General features: G+C 37.1%; 1 protein-coding gene and 1 non-coding gene across 2 annotated transcripts; both read right to left on the bottom strand.

The window, feature by feature from the left end:
- Window positions 1-1,284: 1,284 nt before the first annotated feature.
- On the bottom strand, window positions 1,285-17,654 carry LOC121376329 (organic solute transporter subunit alpha-like). The gene is made up of 9 exons (XM_041504174.1): window positions 17,613-17,654; window positions 14,909-15,014; window positions 14,065-14,123; window positions 12,906-13,060; window positions 10,525-10,598; window positions 7,062-7,220; window positions 5,257-5,368; window positions 3,063-3,315; window positions 1,285-1,566 (listed from the first exon to the last, which is right to left on the bottom strand). Exons 2-9 carry the CDS (start codon window positions 14,926-14,928, stop codon window positions 1,334-1,336), a joined length of 1,065 nt encoding a protein of 354 aa, XP_041360108.1. The 5' UTR covers window positions 14,929-15,014; window positions 17,613-17,654; the 3' UTR covers window positions 1,285-1,333.
- A 5,436-nt stretch (window positions 17,655-23,090) lies between these two features.
- On the bottom strand, window positions 23,091-23,162 carry Trnad-guc. Its single transcript has one exon. It is a non-coding gene; the product is annotated as a tRNA-Asp (tRNA).
- Window positions 23,163-23,168: the final 6 nt, after the last annotated feature.

Genomic DNA, 23,168 nt, shown 5'->3' with positions numbered 1-23,168 from the left:
CCCTGATGAACATGGGGGGAAATAACAACCTGTCTTTAAAGAACAAACTATTGATAAGGCACATAAATCCATGTATAATAATAACAAAAGTTAACAAGAAGCCAGCATGCATGATTTTACACAGTGCTTTTGTGCACAACATGAACATTTATCTTTTAATCTTGTCATCTGAATTAAAAGTTAGAAAAGTTTTACAATTAGGCCTATATTCTGTCGATAACTAAACAAGTTTAAAGCCTGAATACATCACAGAATCTTTGTGTTCATAAAAAATGATAGGGATCTAAATTTTATTTTATTTTAACAAGCGATGAATTAAATTAAATTATATCACAAGCACACAAGGGAAGTCAGGACTTTTCAGACCACAAACTGATCTTTTTTAGGGCAGAACTTTCTAAATCCTGGAGCGGGATGTAGCCCAGTGGTAAAGTGCTTGTTTGATGCATGGTTGTTTGGGATCGATCCCTGTCGGTGGCCCCATTTGGTGTAACAAAGGCCGTGGTATGTACTATCCTGTCTGTGGGATGGTACATATAAAAGATCCCTTGCTGCTAATCGAAAACGAGTAGCCCATGAAGTGGCGACAGCGGGTTTCCTCTCTGTATATCTATGTGGTCCTTAACCATATGTCTGACGCCATATAACCATAAACAGTTCGGATCCCAGTCAAGGCATGGGATTTTTAATCGAGATACCGACTCCAAACCCTGAGTGAGTGCTCCGCAAGGCTCAGTGGGTAGGTGTAAACCACTTGCACCGACCAGTGATCCATAACTGGTTCAACAAAGGCCATGGTTTGTGCTATCCTGCCTGTGGGAAGCGTAAATAAAAGATCCCTTGCTGCCTGTCATAAAAAGAGTAGCCTATGTGGCGACAGCGGGTTTCCTCTAAAAACAGTGTCAGAATGACCATATGTTTGACGTCCAATAACCGATGATAAGATAAAAAATCAATGTGCTCTAGCAGCGTCGTTAAATAAAACAAACTTTACTTTACTTTATAACCATAAACTTTTTTTTTTGACTTTAGAAAATAGCACACACATCTCAGGGTTTAATTTGTATAGTGTTTCATTTGTTTATAAAAAGTAGTGCCCCAACTAGGATTTTGATCAGAGTACGGCCCTGAATTTTAGTTTACATACAGTACTTATGTGAAAATTGGAGAACTTAAAAAAAAGTCAGACTAAATGCCTTCTGAACTCCAAGGTAAAGTGCAATACCATATGCTTAGGATGTAAATATATATGATGCAAAAATTGGATAGCTGAATTTTGGAAAGTTTCCATCAATGTATTTTTTTTTTTTTTTTTTTTTTTTTCATTGTGAAGCTACTGAGCAATTGTATGAACAACAGGCTCCTCTGTGTCAAGTTTCCTGTACACTCCATCAATCGCTGTCAGTTCTGGGCTGTTACCATTCTGCTTCAGTTTGTTTCTATCGTTGTCACCGTCACTACCTATCTCTGCGATGGTTATTGGTTCTCCCTCCCGTCGTCGGTAGTAACAGCGAGCCAAAATGGCCAAGAGAAACATTTCTCCAATTAATATCATGTGGTTCATAGCTGAAAACAAATAATCACTGTTAATGTGAACAGTATGGTAGATGCGAGGAATCGTTACTTATTAATACAGTGTAGTAATAACATTGATGTTTCATTAATACAATGAAATAAGCAAATGTTTTTTCTAAGTGCCTATAACAAAGTAATAATGAAGTATTTGTTCCATTTTGTAAAACTATGTAATAATGACATATTTGTTTCATTATAGATGGTTTTTTCAGATTCCATTGCCAAATACAACTAATAATATTTATCATGCAATTATAAATATGTACTGCAATTATAAATAAGTCATGACTGCGGAGCAGGGGGGCCACAGGGGGTCATGCCCCACCCCCACTTTTCACCAGTTACTCTGGTCAGAAGGCTAGAAAAGTTGCATTTTAATGCTTAAAATTCAAAATTTTCTCATGGGAGTTTACCCAGGATCCCCCACCCCCAAAAGTTTTGGGCCTTGAAATACATGTATTTTCATAACCCAGACCATTAACTGACAGCACCCCCCACCCACATTTTTAAATACACTGTGTAAGCCCTGTATACATTATGCTGTCTCTATGTTTTTTATTAGGGCTGTTTAAAATGATATTTAAACTAAAAGTGCATTAAAAAAATTTGCACGATTTTGGGAACCCATCTCTATGGTACCTCAAAAGGGCCAACCCTGATTTGTTGTTTGATGTATTAGTAGTAGTAGTAGTATTATGTAGATGATAAGTACAATGTCATACATGACCTTTGGGGTAAATGTAGTAAATATATATATTTTTAAATCCAGCCTACTCAACCTAAACCAAAAAATGTTTAGCACTTTTCCAAAAATGCATAGTAGAATAATTACAGTGCCTCCCACGTGCCCCATGTGACCAATTCTAGAACTGCCCTTACCATTTCCTACAGCTGACACGGAGAGATTTCCTCGACAGCTTGGCAGGTTGTATTTCTGCAGCAGCCCTACCCTCCAAGCATAAAACAATCATTACGGTGCCTCACTCCCACCCACCCATGTGATCAATTTCAGAAATGCCCTTTCTGTTTCCAAGGGCCGGGTTGGAGAGATTTCCTCGACAGCTTGGCAGGTTGTATTTCTGCAGTAGTCCTACCCACCAAGCATAAAACAATCATTACAGTGCCTCACTCCCACCCACCCATGTGATAAATTACAGAACTGGCCTTTCTGTTTCCAAGGGCCGGGTTGGAGAGATTTCCTCGACAGCTTTACAGACTGTATTTCTGCAGTGGCCCTATCCACCAGGCATAAACAATCATTACAGTGCCTCCCACCTCCCCTATATATGATATCACCAATTCTAGAACTGCCCTTACCATTTCCTAGAGCTGACGTGGACAGATTTCCTCGACAGCTTGGCAGGTTGTATTTCTGCAGTAGCCCTACCCACCAGGCATAAAACAATCATTACAGTGCCTCCCTCTCCTCCCCCCCCCCCCCCCCCCACACACACACACTATGTGACCAATTCTGGAACTGCCCTTACCGTTTCCGAGGGCCGGCGTGGAAAGGTGTCCCCTACAGCTTGGCAGGTTGTATTTCTGCAGTGTGGTGAAGATGAGCTGCTGGAGACTGCTGAACATGAGCACGAGCTGTAGGTTGATAAACTTCGGCATCAGGTGGAAGTTCGCTAGGTGTTTCCGCGACGCGCGGTACACCAGGATCAGACCGTACATCGCTGTCAGGGTGGATACCGAACTTATTACATTGATGTATGATGCAGCACCGGCTCCGGAAAACTAAGCACAAAAAACCCATGTTGTGTGATTTGTCTAATCAAAGATGTTCAGAAAATAACATATATCAGTCATTTAAAAATGTAATCATTAGCTATTGGAATGAATAAATGAATGAATGGATGGATGGATGGATGGATGAATGGATGGATGAATGGATGGATGAATGAATGAATGAATGGATGGATGGATGAATGAATGAATGAATGAACAACCGAACGAATGAATTAATGTTTAAAGAAACCCCAGCACAAAAATTCATATCTGCTAAATTGGGTGTCAAACAAATATAAGTATATGAATAGGATTAAGTTAAAAATCAAAGTTTTATAATTATGTTTAAAAACCTGAGGGTAACCATTAGCTACTGACTACTGGATCTCAAACTTCTGATAATTCTGACATGTAGTACTCTTTAGTGGAAACCCGCTACATTTTTCCATTATCAGCAAGAGATCTTTTATATTCTCTATCCCACAGACAGGACAGTACATACCATGACCTTTAATATACCAATCACGGGGTATTGGTTGGGACAGGAAAAACCTCTGAATGAGACCACTGAAGGGATTAGATCCTTTGGCCCAAGCACCTCATGTGAGTGCTCTACCAACTCCACATAGAAACTGGAAGATCAGTTCAATTTGAAAGTTTACAAAATATACAAAGTCCTATACTTATTTGTATTCATTTTGTATGGGGGTTTTGTCTTCTGGTTTTTTTCCCATTAATGTTTATTTTATTGCCTCAGAAACATTATACTAATGTTAAGAGTTGAGGCTCATTTTGTATGTTCCTTTTAATGAAATACTTTGTTAAACACATATCACTTACAGATCAAAAGGTCATGCGTCAATGATTTATAACCACATTGTGAAAACACTTAGGGGTCAAGGTATCCATTGTGAAAACACTGGAGTCAATGTTTCCATTACCATGTCAACTTTGTTACCAACTGCACATTTTATCTCTTTGAGTTTTTAAAAATTTATTTGCTGCTGTGTTAATTAAAAAACATAAATCAGAAACCAAATATGTTTACTTTACTACAGATGTGAATAAAAGTAAAACATGATCCATTATATGGTTATTTATTTGATCTTTATCGACTTGCTGAAGAAAAAAAAACCCATTGTCTCAAAAAGTAGGCCTAATCATGACAGTTCAAAAGTTAGGGTGGTGATTAGATTTGGAGAATATGTTTATGGTGTTTTGTTGTAGTAGTTGTTTTTAAAGATTTGTAAGATCTAAATCAAATAAATACCCATCCAAAGTTGTTTTGTTTAGTCCAGCTGATATATACTCCATTATATATAACAGTGTTCCTAAAAGGGGATTATGTTACACATGAATTTAATACCTCGCGCCTTCAGTGCTCATTCAATTGCCCCCCCCCCCCCAATAATGTACACCATGCTACGAGCCTGCACAACACCTTTCCACCCATTGACAAAAGTGTGCAATAAATCTGTATCATTATACACATTTTAAACCCCAACTTTCATTGAACCAAACTTGTGTTATATGCAAACATCATTTAGGGGATGGTACAAGTCAGTTACTGCATAAACTTACTTGTGGTATACATGGTTATTGCACATTGTAAACTGATGGCGAGTGTGTTCTGTATTGTGATTGGTTAATTACATTCTTTTTCCAGGATCAAATGAAAATAACAGGCGAAGTTGACGATACAAGGGTCTACAGTTAGATTGTAGCCAGGTATTTTGTTCAAGAAATACCAAATATATAGTTGGTTCCATAGAAAAACGATTGAGTTTATAATTGAGATACATGTAACCATATGGAGGTTTTAGATTTGCGGGTGTTATTGTCTATTTGACACCTGCAAATGTTTCATTTTTGACCTCAGTCAAATATATTCAAGAAGACAAAAAGTGTTTTTTAACATGCGTATGTAAAATGTGGGGTTTTGCTACTTACTCCTCCTTTTGTGTATCGGCCATCAGTCCACAAAGCTGCAGCAATAAACATAACAACTGGCCGCACAAACGTAACCTGTACCACCATCACCCTGATTCGATTGAAGTTCCGTCTGAAATATATACACAGAGTATTACTTGAGCAAGTACGGTAACCTGATTGTCCATTGTTTTATCATATTCGCAACAGTACAATTCTGAATAGGTTTTATAAGTACCCTCCCAATTCCTTATATGTCATCATACATTTTGGGTAGGAGTTAATGAATTCTCTTTTGACAATTTTTTATTGTTGACATTCTTTACTTTAAAAAAATATAATAGATTATCTATATGGAAGCATGAATGCCAGTATTATGTTAGTTTAGACAATCCATGACTTTGTAGCGGAAAAAAAAAGGTAAACATAAATGTGAATTATTATTAGAGCTGGATGGTATTGAAATTTCAGGTTCAGTATTGGTATCGGTATTTTTGGGGTGATTTACCTCAGTATCAGTATGGTATTTGGTATTTATACAATACTGATATCGAGCAGTATTTTCAGTAAATGCATGACTGAGTTAAGGCTCACCCACTAATCTCATCTAGATAAAATTAAATTTCATACCAATCTGATTAAAATTAGCTCTACTGGTCTACCAGCATTGTGTGGACTCCCATGTCCAGGTGACATTTCATCTATAAATAACAATTTAAATATCGACCAATTACACTTTGCCTTTTATAGTATTATTCGGGAACATAAAAATTCTAAAAATATCGGGCGAGACTATTTATGCAATAGGCGAACTTGTTGGTCTATTTCAACATTAAAAATAGGGGGAAAAGTGCAGTAATAAACTCTGTATTGTATACTAGTATAAACAGATTTTATGGCTATACCATCACAGGTTTTTTTTTCATATTGAAACAAATTTTATATAAAATTTTATATTGAAATTAATTTCCGGCATACTTCATAATTCACCCGAATCATTTTGTATACCCTCGGCATAATCCAGAATGTTTTCAAATCACTGGAATAATTTTGCAAGTAAGGTTTTGATTGGTCGAATGAAAGGTCAACTGGACATGAGGTCCAACGGGGTGCTGTTAGATCCACAGGTAATTAACCAGTGGAGCTAATTTTAATTAGATTGATTGCATACACAAGGCACTCATCTCTCTCTTCTTTTCAGCTATTTTGCATTTGTCAGATATACTGTTGGTGCTTTACTAAATGGTGGATAACATTTAGAAATTTGCTCGGTATGGTAAATTGGTATTAACATGATACTGATACCGAATGGTATATACAATATTACTCTTAGCGACAAAAATAGTGAGAATTATTCCCTAGTGATAGAAATAATGGAAATTACTACCTAGTGAGAGAAATAGTGGGAACTAATTATTACCTAATGACAGAAATAGTTGGAATTATTACCTAGTGACAGAAATAGTGGGAATTATTACCAGGTGACAGAAATAGTGGGAATTATTACCAAGTGACAGAAATAGTGATAATTATTACCTAGTGACTGAAATAGTGGGAATTATTACCAAGTGACAGAAATAGTGGGAATTATTACCTAATGACAGAAATAGTGGGAATTATTACCTAATGACAGAAATAGTGGGAATTATTACCTAGTGACAGAAATAGTCGGAATTATTACCTAGTGACAGAAATCCTGGGAATTATTACCTAGTGACAGAAATAGTGGGAATTATTACCTAATGACAGAAATAGTGGGAATTATTATCTAGTGACAGAAATAGTGGGAATTATTACCTAGTGACAGAAATAGTGGGAATTATTACCTAGTGATGGTAATAGTTGGACAGCAGCAGCAGCAGCAAGCTAATGGTGGACTTCTCAGTGGTATTTTATCTTGCGACATCCGTGCCAACATCCGCTCTGAGCCACCGTGGTAGGTGACGATCAGCCTCAGAAAGACATTAATACAGAGTGACAAGTAACTGAAATAAGAAAACCATCATTTAAAGTCAGCCTCAGAAAGACATTAATACAGTGACAAGTAACTGAAATAAGAAAACCATCATTTAAAGTCAGCCTGAGAAAGACATTAATACAGAGTGACAAGTAACTGAAATAAGAAAACCATCATTTAAAGTCAGCCTCAGAAAGACATTAATACAGTGACAAGTAACTGAAATAACAAAACCACATCATTTAAAGTCAGCCTTAGAAAGATATTAATACAGAGTGACAAGTAACTGAAATAAGAAAACCATCATTTAAAGTCAGCCTCAGAAAGACATTAATACAGTGACAAGTAACTGAAATAAGAAAACCACATCATTTAAAGTCAGCCTCAGAAAGACATTAATACAGTGACAAGTAACTGAAATAAGAAAACCATCATTTAAAGTCAGCCTCAGAAAGACATTAATACAGTGACAAGTAACTGAAATAACAAAACCACATCATTTAAAGTCAGCCTTAGAAAGATATTAATACAGAGTGACAAGTAACTGAAATAAGAAAACCATCATTTAAAGTCAGCCTCAGAAAGACATTAATACAGTGACAAGTAACTGAAATAAGAAAACCATCATTTAAAGTCAGCCTGAGAAAGACATTAATACAGTGACAAGTAACTGAAATAAGAAAACCATCATTTAAAGTCAGCCTCAGAAAGACATTAATACAGTGACAAGTAACTGAAATAAGAAAACCATCATTTAAAGTCAGCCTCAGAAAGACATTAATACAGTGACAAGTAACTGAAATAAGAAAACCATAATTTAAAGTCAGTCTCAGAAAGACATTAATACAGTGACAAGTAACTGAAATAACAAAACCATCATTTAAAGTCAGCCTGAGAAAGACATTAATATAGAGTGACACGTAACTGAAATAAGAAAACCATCATTTAAAGTCAGCCTCAGAAAGACATTAATACAGTGACAAGTAACTGAAATAACAAAACCACATCATTTAAAGTCAGCCTTAGAAAGACATTAATACAGAGTGACAAGTAACTGAAATAAAACCATCATTTAAAATCAGCCTCAGAAAGACATTAATACAGAGTGACAAGTAACTGAAATAAGAAAACCATCATTTAAAGTCAGCCTCAGAAAGACATTAATACAGTGACAAGTAACTGAAATAACAAAACCATCATTTAAAGTCAGCCTGAGAAAGATATTAATACAGAGTGACAAGTAACTGAAACAACAAAACCATCATTTAAAGTCAGCCTCAGAAAGACATTAATACACAGTTACAAGTAACTGAAATAACAAAACCATCTTTTAAAGTCAGCCTCAGAAAGACATTAATACAGAGTGACAAGTAACTGAAATAACAAAACCATCATTTAAAGTCAGCCTCAGAAAGACATTAATACAGAGTGACAAGTAACTGAAATAACAAAACCATCATTTAAAGTGGCAGACCCTAGTGTCAACCCATGATAATGGACACAAGTTAAGTTGTTAGGAACTAAGAATATTATATTTTTTGATAAGAAATCATAACAATTATTAATGACCACTGATAGTGGGAAGAAGTAGTACTAGGATGTTCTAAAAGCTAATTTTCATAGCCAGGATTTCATAACGGGGTGGGTGGACCAGGATTTCATAATGGGGTGGGTGGACCAGTATTTCATAATGGGGTGGATGGACCAGGATTTCATAATGGGGTGGGTGGACCAGCATTTCATAACGAGGTAGGTGGACCAGGATTTCATAATGGGGTGGGCCCAACCACACTGTCCATGAGTCCTGTTATGGGATGACAAGCAAACATAAAAGATGGTGGGGGAGAAAAAAAGAGATGCGATTGGGTGGAGGGCATGGTCTCCATGGCTACGTCAGTGCAAAGGCTTCTTATAAATGCCCAAAATGAAGTGGCCACAACATTTTGGCAATGACTACACAAGAGGTAGACACCAGCACAGGTGTCCCAAACAGAAAACCCTAATACTATACAAATTCTCTTTATTATATAACGTTACTATAACATATCTGACGTTAGTATTTGGGGATACCTGTGAACACTGGTAAGAGTTGAAAAACCAAAAACTGTAATTTGAAAACATCCTGATGATTTGTGTAATAATGAATGAACCAAATATATCATAGTTTAAGTTAAAGTTTTTTTTGTTTAACAACACCACTAGAACGCATTGATTTATTAGTCACTGGCTATTGGATGACAAAATTTTTATAATTTTGACATAGACTTAGAAAGGAAACCCACTACAATTTTCCATTAGTAGCAAGGAATCTTTTATATGCACCATCCCATGGAGCGAAAAATAGCCCAATGTGCCCACCAATGACCCAGATTGACAGCGCATCACGCGCAGTACTTTACCAATGGGCTACATCCCACACCTTAAATATATCACAGAGGCCTACTGATCAGTTTCACCTGCTGAAATATATCACAGAGGCCTACTGATCAGTTTCACCTGCTGAAATATATCACAGAGGCCTATTGATCAGTTTCACCTGCTGAAATATATCACAGAGGCCTATTGATCAGTTTCACCTGCTGAAATATATCACAGAGGCCTATTGATCAGTTTCACCTGCTGAAATATATCACAGAGGCCTATTGATCAGTTTCACCTGCTGAAATATATCACAGAGGCCTATTGATCAGTTTCACCTGCTGAAATGAGGGTAATAAATATATCACAGAGGCCTATTGATCAGTTTCACCTGCTGAAATATATCACAGAGGCCTATTGATCAGTTTCACCTGCTGAAATGAGGGTAGTAAATATATCACAGAGGCCTATTGATCAGTTTCACCTGCTGAAATGAGGGTAGTAAATATATCACAGAGGCCTATTGATCAGTTTCACCTGCTGAAATGAGGGTAGTAAATATATCACAGAGGCCTATTGATCAGTTTCTCCTGCTGAAATGAGGGTAATAAATATATCACAGAGGCCTATTGATCAGTTTCTCCTGCTGAAATGAGGGTAATAAATATATCACAGAGGCCTATTGATCAGTTTCACCTGCTGAAATGAGGGTAATAAATATATCACAGAGGCCTATTGATCAGTTTCTCCTGCTGAAATGAGGGTAATAAATATTGTGTACTGTGGGCTGGGAGGGATTTGGGGGGCTTGGATGAACCTCCCCCACTGAGGCTAAAACTGGGTTTTTTTACAGTGCAATATTAGGCTATTCCTTTAGATCTCAAAGGAAAATGTGGTTAAAAGGGTTCGCTAGATTCATATTCAAACCCGAGGTCCAGACCATACTATGCCCCTGGTATAGGTAGAATACTTACACTGAACCTACGAGATCACACAGCAAGGATGACCGAGGCACAACAACTGCCAACAGGGCCAAGGAAGCAAATATCTGAAGTGTAAGAACATTGAGTCACACTTAAAAAAACAAATATCTAAAGTGTAAGAACATTGAGTCACACTTAAGGAAGCAAATATCTGAAGTATAAGAACATTGAGTCACACATAAGGAACCAAATATCTAAAGTGTAAGAACATTGAGTCACACTTAAGGAAGCAAATATCTGAAGTGTAAGAACATTGAGTCACACTTAAGGAAGCAAATATCTGAAGTGTAAGAACATTGAGTCACACTTAAAACAATACTCAAATAATAATATCATGAAACATAATAATCAGTGATATCTAAAAAAAAAGACAACAACTGGTATATCAAAGTCTGTGGTATGTGCTGTCCTGTCTGTGGGGGCAAATGAATATAAAACTTTCCTTGCAGCCAATGGAAAAATTTAGAAGATTCCATTAAAAACAATGTCAGAATTGCCAAATATTTGGCATCCAACAGGTGATGATTAATTCATCAATGTGCTCTAGTGGTGTGGTTAAATAAAGAAGACGTTAACTCTTACAGTAACCTACAATTGTCCAACTACTGATAGGGTAATCAAAGAAGACGTTAACTCTTAAGGTAACCTACAATTGTCCAACTACTGATAGGGTAATCAAAGAAGACGTTAACTCTTAAGGTAACCTACAATTGTCCAACTACTGATAGGGTAATCAAAGAAGAGGTTAACTCTTAAGGTAACCTACAATTGTCCAACTACTGATAGGGTAATCAAAGAAGAGGTTAACTCTTAAGGTAACCTACAATTGTCCAACTACTGATAGGGTAATCAAAGAAGACTTTAACTCTTAAGGTAACCTACAATTGTCCAACTACTGATAGGGTAATCAAAGAAGACTTTAACTCTTAAGGTAACCTACAATTGTCCAACTACTGATAGGGTAATCAAAGAAGACGTTAACTCTTAAGGTAACCTACAATTGTCCAACTACTGATAGGGTAATCAAAGAAGAGGTTAACTCTTAAGGTAACCTACAATTGTCCAACTACTGATAGGGTAATCAAAGAAGAGGTTAACTCTTAAGGTAACCTACAATTGTCCAACTACTGATAGGGTAATCAAAGAAGAGGTTAACTCTTAAGGTAACCTACAATTGTCCAACTACTGATAGGGTAATCAAAGAAGAGGTTAACTCTTAGGGTAACCTACAATTGTCCAACTACTGATAGGGTAATCAAAGAAGAGGTTAACTCTTAGGGTAACCTACAATTGTCCAACTACTGATAGGGTAATCAAAGAAGACTTTAACTCTTAAGGTAACCTACAATTGTCCAACTACTGATAGGGTAATCAAAGAAGAGGTTAACTCTTAAGGTAACCTACAATTGTCCAACTACTGATAGGGTAATCAAAGAAGAGGTTAACTCTTAAGGTAACCTACAATTGTCCAACTACTGATAGGGTAATCAAAGAAGACTTTAACTCTTAAGGTAACCTACAATTGTCCAACTACTGATAGGGTAATCAAAGAAGAGGTTAACTCTTAAGGTAACCTACAATTGTCCAACTACTGATAGGGTAATCAAAGAAGAGGTTAACTCTTAAGGTAACCTACAATTGTCCAACTACTGATAGGGTAATCAAAGAAGACGTTAACTCTTAAGGTAACCTACAATTGTCCAACTACTGATAGGGTAATCAAAGAAGACGTTAACTCTTAAGGTAACCTACAATTGTCCAACTGCTGATAGGGTAATCAAAGAAGAGGTTAACTCTTAAGGTAACCTACAATTGTCCAACTACTGATAGGGTAATCAAAGAAGACGTTAACTCTTAAGGTAACCTACAATTGTCCAACTACTGATAGGGTAATCAAAGAAGACGTTAACTCTTAAGGTAACCTACAATTATCCAACTACTGATAGGGTAATCAAAGAAGACGTTAACTCTGATAGGGTAATCAAAGAAGGTAACTCTACAACTGTCCAACTACTGATAGGGTAATCAAAGAAGAGGTTAACTCTTAAGGTAACCTACAACTGTCCAACTACTGATAGGGTAATCAAAGAAGACTTTAACTCTTAAGGTAACCTACAACTGTCCAACTACTGATAGGGTAATCAAAGAAGACTTTAACTCGTAAGGTAACCTACAACTGTCCAACTACTGATAGGGTAATCAAAGAAGACTTTAACTCTTAAGGTAACCTACAACTGTCCAACTACTGATAGGGTAATCAAAGAAGACATTAATGCTGTCAGCAAAAGAGATAATTAAAGATGTGATAGCCAAAACTATGTTACACAGCCACTAGGGTCAGTCATTTCACAAGAATATAAGAAATTAACTACTGGATGGATTCCAATCTGGTAAACAGAGAGGTTGAGTGTGCGCTTGCAGGTCAGGTTCTTGAGAAGGAAGATGACGTTCTCAATAAACATTGCCACAATCAGAAGAGTCAGACCACAGCAAACAGCAACACCAATCATTTCACCAATCGTCAACTCTAAAATAAATAAAATATTCATTAGCACAGGAGACGGAGGGGAAGGGGGTGGGGAGGGGACATAGCCCAGTAGTAAAGTGCTAGCACTTGGTTTAGGATCGATCCCTGTCAGTGGGATCATTGGGCTATTGCTTGTTCTGGCTAGTGCTCCACAATTGGTGCACTAAAGTTAACATTTATTTTATTTTAACGACACCACTAGAGCACACTGATGTATTAATCAATGGCTATTGATGTCAAACATTTAGTAATTCTAACATATAGTCTTAGAGAGGAAACCCTCTACATTTTCCCATTTGTAGCAAAGGATCTTTTACATGCACCATCCAACAGACATGATAGCACATACCACGGCCTTTGATATACCAGTTGTGGTGAACTAGCTGGAACGAGAAATAGCTCAATGGGCCCACCTACAGGGATCAATCCTAGACCAACCATGCATCAAGCGAGTGCTTTAGCACTGGGCTACGTTCCACCCCAAACTGGTGTAACAAAGGCTGTGGTATGTACTATCCTGTCTGTGGGGTTTTCTCTCTAAGTATCTGTGGTCCTTAACAATATGTCTAACACTATATAACCATAATTACAATGTGTTGAGTACAGGGCTTCTAGAATTATTTTTAAATCCACTAGCCATGGGATCAGTGATTTTATAATTTTTACTAGCCACGATTAAATATTCACTAGCCCTACTTTAATTTAAGTTAATATAATTTTACTAAATAATAGTAATAATCAGATATGTCACCTAAAGTGGGAGATAGAGCTTAAAAACACTAATATTGGGTAGTTGGGGTGGAGTCAGGATATTCATATTTACAAAACAGACTTAACTGCAATATTTGACAATTGCCCCCCCCCCCCCCCCCCCACTTTTCAGATATTTTGCTTTATACTAACTTTATAATAGTTTAAAAGTGTGTAAATATAAAAGTGTGCCCACCCCCACTTTTTGCCACTGATTGTGAACATAGCAACACAATAGCCATCAGGCTACTCACCTTTAAAGTATACAATAGCAAATGGCAAGATTTCTGTAGCCGTGCATGCAGTGGCGTTACTAGAAAAAACACAAGAAAAACAACATTCATTATGACTGAGATTATTGAAACATTTTATGCCTTTAAACTTATTTAGATTCAGGACTCAAAATAGTAGCCTGTGAAAAGCAGAAAAGCAGTCCATTTTTAAACCTAGTAGGTGAAATAGAAATTCACCTGCTAAAAACCACAAAAATTTGATTCCATAATGCTCTAAGAAACAAAATTTAATCAAGACTGTGTTCCGCCAGACCGAGCAGAAAAATGTCCGCCAGACTGGTTTATGCATTTCACGGTAAACCAAATGACAATGTCGGGAACCAATCAAATAGTTCGCGAACATTAGCGAAATGTTCCCTGGCTGAACTTAGAGCCGACATCTTAATTTTTAAAACTCTCCCAAACCCTTGCCTCACCCAGTACTCTGTTATTTCCAGGGGGCCATATTTTTTTTTAGCAGGATATATTTGTTTTGCCTGTTAATTTTCAAAAGTAATAGAAGGCCATATATTTTTGTCTTATACCACGCAGGTTTCGAGTACGTCTGCCCCAGATCCTGCCTCTGGATAGCCAGGGACCTGATCTGGGACAGAAATTATTACTGGGTCAGTTTACATAATTACGGCCTAAATGAAATATGGACTTTAAATAATTTTTGTGCACATGTCCAAATTAATAATAAATAAATATTAACTTAAAATCTGACACAATTGATCGGGCTTTCTAAAACAAAATCTATTCTAAATGCACTTATTGTTTAAGTGAATAAACCCTGTGGAATGTGATGGCACAGCTCTGAACCTACCTCACTGCAGCTTGTCCCATCTTGTCTTACTGCAGACTGACCTGCTGATCACCGCTCTTCACAAATCTGAGACAGGCAGATGGAAATGACCTTCATGGACATCAAACTGAAAAAAAAACAACACTGTTTTTGCTGTAACCAGACCCAAGTTTAAAGAAAAACAAAGCCAAAAAAAAAAAAAAAAAAAAAACCTATAAAAAAAAAACATAAAAAAAGAAAAGAAAAAACCCCTCTGCCTAAGTTAATTGTTTTTGATATCAGTATATGTTTCTTTCCTTTTTCTTTTTTCTTTATTAAAAAAGTCATTTTAAAAATGCATAAGTTAAAGTTTCACAAAATGCGAGGGCACTGGCTTACAGCAGACCTATCTGTTTTTTATGGATGATTTTACAGATATCTGGCGAGTTAAACAACTGACACACCTTGTAATACACAGACATTTCAACATGCTAATTAGACACAAGATGACAGCTACACCCAGCCACCTGTACATTGTAGCCTACATGTCATGTTAGCCTGGGAAGTAAATAAGTATTTGACTTTTTATTATTTTGAGGACATAAAAAAAGAAAAATCAGCTAACTGGTTTATAAGCCAAGTGTATGCTAGTCCCCATCTCATTGCACTAATAAGTACAAAGATGGCTGAACTGGGCAGGGGTGGCACAGTGTAAAACATAGTGGTATGGATCATGGTTGCCAGACTCGCTTTTCAAATTACTTGTAAGATACAACAAATATAACCCACACGCAAACACACACACACACACACAAAAGTGGTACAGCCAAGGTAGGTTTAGGGTAAGGAGCATTCAGGTTTCATTTTACATAAATAATTCTGGAACAGTTCTAAAGCCTATTTATAGGAACAAAAATTAATATTCCTGTTATCACTTGGTCTAGAGAAAAAACTTGTTGTGGCTACATAAGCTACCGTATACTTACTGATAGGCAGCAAAGAGGTATTTTATTACTGCTCAAGGTGTTAAAACTGAAGTCTTGCCTTAATCCAGTATTTCACTAAAGTACAATAAAAACATGGGTTGGATTGGATAACATATTAATGTGTCTATATCCAATTAAGGTTCAAGCATGTCTCTCCCGGGCATAATCTCTGATTTAGCCAGTGATTGGAACAGAAGGGGGCTGGGGGGTGGGGTGGGTTGTAGAGTAGGAACTGGGCAGAATTTAAAAAATATCAATTAGAGAAAAAGTTAATAGAATTTAACAAATAAAATTTTGAAGCATTTTAAAAGGACAGTCCAAAAATAAATAAGAGAAAGAAGAAAGGATCGGACTATTTAATAATATTAAAAAAACAGAAGAAGTAATTTCAATATAAAAGTTTGAACGAAGGTCTAGTGATTTCCTTAGAAATTAGGCAAGGCATGGTAGACAAAACACTTTTGGGGCAAAAGATATAAAAGGCATATTTTATTAATTAATAATACCTTTTTGGGTGTTTTATAAAGGCAATTTTAGAATTAATTACTAAAAAAGGCTTGTTAATCTCAGGGCAGCATGGCGCTGATTGAGGCAAGATGGTGCTAGACTATTGAGGCATGGTGCTGCACCATGCTAAAACAAGCTAGGGAAAACACTAAAGGTCTAAAAGTTTAAAGTCTGATCTATATGTCCATGTGTGTGGCCTCGTTAAGGCTGTTAAGATGCACAGCTTGTAGGGAAAAAACAATTAAACTAGTGCACTTTCTCTAGGAGTGTATACTTAAATATTTGTTGCATTTGTACTCGCCACAAGCTGAACCAAATACACAAATACATATTCACATATATATATGTTTAGTATACAATATATATTTCTGATTCATGTTGACCAAAACACAACACAAACTGAATTCTCGAGGACATGTTAAATATGTTTTTCCTAAAAAGAATATGATCATGAATTAGATACACTCGTGTAATCAGCATTGCAAACAAAATCAACAATTTTATTTCTTTCAACAAACCTAGTTCACTTTTATGTATATTCATAAACAGGTGTGCATGATGTATCTTTGTATTCGTTGGCACATATTCATGATATAATTTATTCGTCACCATGTCTATTTTCCTATATCAACAGGTGTTGTCAGCAGTCTACATGCAACTCACAAATATCATTGCCATTGTCACCAACTTGCATTAGCTTAGTTTCCTTTGTACATACCTTCTTTGTTAAACAATTTGCACTGACTGTGACCTACAATATTTAAAGGAAGGAAAGAAATGTTTTTATTGGTGCACTGGCTGGAGAGAGAAATAGCCCAATGGGCCCACCGACGGGGATCGATCCCAGACCCACCGCACATCAAGCAAACGCTTTACCACAGAGCTACGTCCCGCCCATATATTTAAAGGAAATTGAAGAATGGCATGTTATATTAAATAATGATTATCTATTCTTAAAAAAAAAAAAAAAAAAAAAAAAAAAAAAAAACCCTAGTTTTCTGCTTAAATCCCCCCCCCCCCCCCCCCCTTTGGTATGAATAATAAACAGAAATACATACCCAACATTGACTAGCCCTACGCTACTTTAACACATGCATTACTAGTACAGCTACATGCATTACTAGTACAGCTCAAGCACTACTATTGTTGTGGTTAACAGTAAAATATAACATGGTGATGATCATGATCTGTTAACCAAGTTATTTTAAAATCGTACAACAGTTTACTAGCACACCTACGTACTATTTTCATACCATTTTTGGTTTACCTCCTTGCAGCAAAGGTACATCGGTCTTAATACTATTATGTGGGTTACAATTGTGACCTACATCGAGAATATGAGAATAACCCGCTCAACCCCTGTGTGAAATTAGACTGAACCAGATCGTTGGTTGGAAAAGTCTAAAGAAAATATTGAGGGAATGAAGTTTGTGTGTATTCTACCACCAACACTATTTTGTTATTAAAACTCACCACAGTGTTATCTTACAGTTAAAAGACACAATAATTCATGAATAATAAAAACACAGCATGCGAGAAGGAACGAAGTGGGGAGAGGGAGGCCACGTGATGCCAGGACCACATTTTTTGGGGAGGGGGGATCCAGAATCCAGAATTTTGTAAGGGTGTATGTGTGTGTAAGAATTCAATTTGATTTTGTCGAAGGAAAATTAGCCGGGGGGGGGGGGGGGGGGGGGGGCAGGTTCTGTGCTTACATAAAATGTAAAGTGCCCAGTCTCGTTTTTAGGGCACTTTACATATATATATATATATATATATATATATATATATATATATATATATATATATATATATATATTGTGAATGTGAAAAATTAAACAAACAACCCCAAATTCATATAAAAGGACGTCTGAAACAACGGAGGGGCCAGATTTAGCTCAGTTGGTCAAATGATCGCTTGAGGTGCTTGCGTCGCAGGATCAAACCACCTCTTTGGATCCATTCAACTAGTATTTGGTGGGGGGTTTTCTCGTTCCATCCAGAGTACCATAACTGGTCATAGGTCGTGGTATGTGCTTTCCTGTCTGTGGGAAAGTGCATATAAAATACCCCTTGCTGCTAATGGAAAAATGTAGCGGGTTTCCTCTGATGACTACGTGTCAGAATTACCTAATGTTTGACATCCAATTGCCGATAATTAATCAATCAACGTCCTCTAGTGGTGTCGTTAAACAAAACAAAACACACTTGAAACAGACGGGGTTAGGGCTGTCACGGGACCCCTAGCTGAGACCACCTCTCCTGGATTCGCCAGGAATTATATCTTAATAGGCCTACTAATTAATAGAGCTCTATACTATCACAAAAGTAACCTTTACTCTTTTGTTATCAATATATATAGCATAGTTTTAGAGAGGAAACCGGACACATTTTCCCCATTAGTAGCTAGTGATCTTTTATATGCACCATCCCACATACTACTTTGTTGATATACCCATATAAAAGAACTAACCCATTGAGCCACCAACGGGGATCGATCCTAGACCGACCACGTATCAGGCGAACGCTTTACCACTGAGCCCCATATGCATGAGGTGTTATTAAAGTACCATAAAAATTAAAGTTTATTTTGTTTTACGATACTACTAGAGCACATTGATTTATTAATCATCGTCTATTGGATGTCAAACATTTGGTTATTTTGGCATATAGTCTTAGAGAGGAAACACGCTGCATTTTTAGCAAGAGATCGTTTATATGCACCATCCCACAGTAAGGATAGCACATGCAACGGCCTTTAATATACCAGTCAAGGTGCACTGGCTGGAACGAGAAATGGCCCAATGGGGATCGATCCCATACCGACCGCGCATCTAGCGAGCGCTTTACTAAGTGGGCTACGTCCCTAGAGTAATTATAAATATATGTACCGCGCAAGTGTAACTACCCTATGAAATATGTTTAACAACATCACAGCACGAACAAAAAGAAAGTTTTTTTGTGTTGTTTAACGACACCACTAGAGCACATTGATTTATTAATCATCGGCTATTGGCTGTCAAACATTTGGTAATTTTTGACATATACTGTATGTACCAAAATATCTTTTAAATGGACCACCACACATGATGCGATGAAACTCTTTATATAGTCTTAGAGAGGAAACACGCTGCATTTTTAGCAAGGGATCGTTTATATGCACTAGCCCACAGTAAGGATAGCACATACCACCGCCTTTGATATACCAGTCGTGGTGCACTGTCTGTTACGAGAAAAAGCCCAAAGGGTCTACCAACGGGGATCGATCCCAAACCGACAGCGTATCAAGCGATAATTTTACCACTGGACAAGGTCCCGCCCCAACACAGTTAATAACCAACCGAGTAAAGTGAGCATCGCTCGACGAAATCGAGATATACTAGTATATCAGAACATTGTATTAACAGATTACATACAAATTAATTTTTTTTTTTTTTTTTTTAGAATAAATCCAAATTCAATAGCACATAACTTCTTTTTGCGTATTTTATTTTTTGGATTAAAAATTCAAGTCTCCCTGCTGTTAAAAACTCCACCCTCTCTGAAGTTTGAGAGAGAAGTGACTTCGCTGTATGATTTTGACCTCGCATGAGGCCAGAGCAAGTGAGCGCTTTACCACTGAGCTATATCCCCCTCCCCAGCACGAAAAATACACCCGCTACTGGGCGTTAAGCAAACATCAAGTGATGATCAGCGATGACAAGCTATTCAGTAGTATAAATATCACAACTGATAAAAAGTTAGTTTGTTTTGACACCACTATTACTAATGCACATTGATTTATTAACCATCGGCTATTGGATGTCAAACATTTGGCACTATTGACATATAGTCTGAGAGAGGAAACCCGCTAATTTTTCCATTAATAGCAAGGGATATTTTATATGCACCACCCCACAGACATGGTAGCACATACCACAACCGTTCATATATCAGTCGCGGTGCACTGGCTGGAACAAGAAATAGCTCAATCACCGACGGGGATCGATCCTAAACCGACAGCGCATTAAGCGATAATTTTACCACTGGACAAGGTCCCGCCCCAACACAGTTAATAACCAACCGAGTAAAGCGAGAATAGTTCAACGAAATCGAGATATACTAGTATATCAGAACATTGTATTAACAGATTACAAACAAATTAAGTTTTTTTTTTTTTTTTTTTTTTAGAATAAATCCAGATTCAGTAGCACATAATATAATATTATGATAAATTATTTTAAAATAAAAATAAATTACGTACTCACAAAGAGGAAAAAACAAAATCATAATACTCCCCGGAAGGGCATTGAACCCCGGTCTCCCGCATGACAGGCTGGGATACTCACCACTATACTACCGAGGATTACGAATATGTTGTATTAAGTATTGCTGTTTGAGACATATTGCACACACACTATACATAATTAAAAGCCCTCACACACACCACCACCACCACAACTAGCTTGAGTCACTACTAGCCCTCCCCTTTGATTATTTGTTGCAACAAATAATTAAATGGGAGGGCCAGAGCTGACTCGAGCTACACTATAACCACAATTTTAAAATACAGCTCTTTGGTGACTATCATAGATTATCGCGACACATTATAGTGTATGTATGTGCGTGTGCACGTGTGTGTGTGTGTGTGTGTGTGCACGTGTGTGTGTGTGTGTGTGTGTGTGTGTGAGAGAGAGAGAGAGAGAGAGAGAGACGGAGAAGGAAAAAAGAGAGGTAGTGAGAAAGAGAAATAATGAGAGAGAGAGAGAGAGAGAAAGAGAGAGAGAGAGAGAGAGAGAGAGAGAGAGAGAGAGAGAGAGAGAGAGAGAGAGAGAGAGAGAGAGAGAGAGAGAATTGAGGCTGCACAAGCTGGCAATATAGGGCACTAATACCTGTTCTTTTATTAAGGTTAGTTTTGAGCTTATATCCAATTAAGGCCCCCCCCCCCCCCCCCCCATTAATGCCTTTATGGACATAGGATATAATTTCAATGTCAATGTCAGGGGTTTTAACCTGCACATTCACAACAATAGTGAACGCATGTCTTGGCCCAGGTTCTGACCACTGCGAGCTTTTTCATCAAAAACAGGAGGAAGGAATGTTCGATGACACATAGTCATTAGATACCACAGATGCATGATGCGTCATTACAGTACCACAGATTTATGATGTGTCATTATTTTATAACAGATGCATGACGTGTCATTATAGTACCACAGATGCATGTCGTGTCATTATAGTACCACAGATACATGATGTGTCATTATAGTACCACAGATGCCTTATGTGCCATTATAGTACAACAGATACATGATGTGTTAATATAGTACGACAGATACATGATGTGTCATTATAGTACCACAGATGCCTTGTGTCATTATAGTACCACACATACACGATGTGTCATTATAGTACCACAGATGCCTTATGTGTCATTATAGTACGACAGATACATGATGTGCCATTATAGTACCACAGATGCCTTATGTGTCATTATAGTACCACAGATGCCTTGTGTCATTATAGTACCACAGATACATGATGTGTCATTATAGTACCACAGTGTGTCATTATAGTACCACAGATGCCTTGTGTCATTATAGAACCACAGATACATGATGTGTCATTATAGTACCACATATGCCTTGTGTGTCATTATAGTACCACATATGCATGATATGTGTCATTATAGTACCACAGATGCCCGGTGTGTCATTATAATACCACATATGGATGATGTGTCATTATAGTACCACATATGCATAATGCATCATTGTAGTACCACAGATGCATGACGTGTCATTATAGTACCACAGATACATGATGTGTCATTATAGTACCACAGATGCCTTGTGTCATTATAGTACCACACATACACGATGTGTCATTATAGTACCACAGATGCCTTATGTGTCATTATAGTACGACAGATACATGATGTGCCATTATAGTACCACAGATGCCTTATGTGTCATTATAGTACCACAGATGCCTTGTGTCATTATAGAACCACAGATACATGATGTGTCATTATAGTACCACATATGCCTTGTGTGTCATTATAGTACCACATATGCATGATATGTGTCATTATAGTACCACAGATGCCCGGTGTGTCATTATAATACCAAATATGGATGATGTGTCATTATAGTACCACATATGCATAATGCATCATTGTAGTACCACAGATGAATGGTGTGTCATTATAGTACCGCATGTGCATGATATGTGTCATTATAGTACCACATGTGCATGATATGTGTCATTATATGCATGATACGTGTGTCATTATAGTATCATAGAAAGAAAGAAAGAAATGTTGTATTTAACGACACACTCAACACATTGTATTTACGGTTATATGGCGTCAGACATATGGTTAGGACCACACAGATATTGAGAGAGGAAACCCGCTGTTGCCACTTCATGGGCTACTAATAGCCCAATGGGCCTACCGACGGGGTATAGTATCATAGATGCATGATACATAAAAGGAAGAAGTTAAGTGTTATTTTAATGACGCACTCAACACATTTTAATTACCGTTATAATATAACAATCTGATTGAAAGCAGTTCAACTGGACTATAGCTTTTGAAGAAGTATTTAAAGCATGGTTTTGAGTTCCTAAATAACATTTATTTTAATCTGAATGACAAAACAAAGATATAAATTACGTTGTAAAATTAGGATTTTGCTGGATGAAAAGGAAAAGAGTGTGGAAGAAAGAGACGAAAAAAAAAAAATATCCTCCCCGGCGGGGAATTGAACCCCGGTCTCCCGCGTGACAGGCGGGGATACTCACCACTATACTACCGAGGATTACAA

This window comes from Gigantopelta aegis, chromosome 6 (assembly GCF_016097555.1).
Source record: "Gigantopelta aegis isolate Gae_Host chromosome 6, Gae_host_genome, whole genome shotgun sequence".
NCBI classification, from domain to species: Eukaryota; Metazoa; Mollusca; class Gastropoda; order Neomphalida; family Peltospiridae; genus Gigantopelta; species Gigantopelta aegis.
This window is presented reverse-complemented; position numbering and strand designations above follow the sequence as displayed.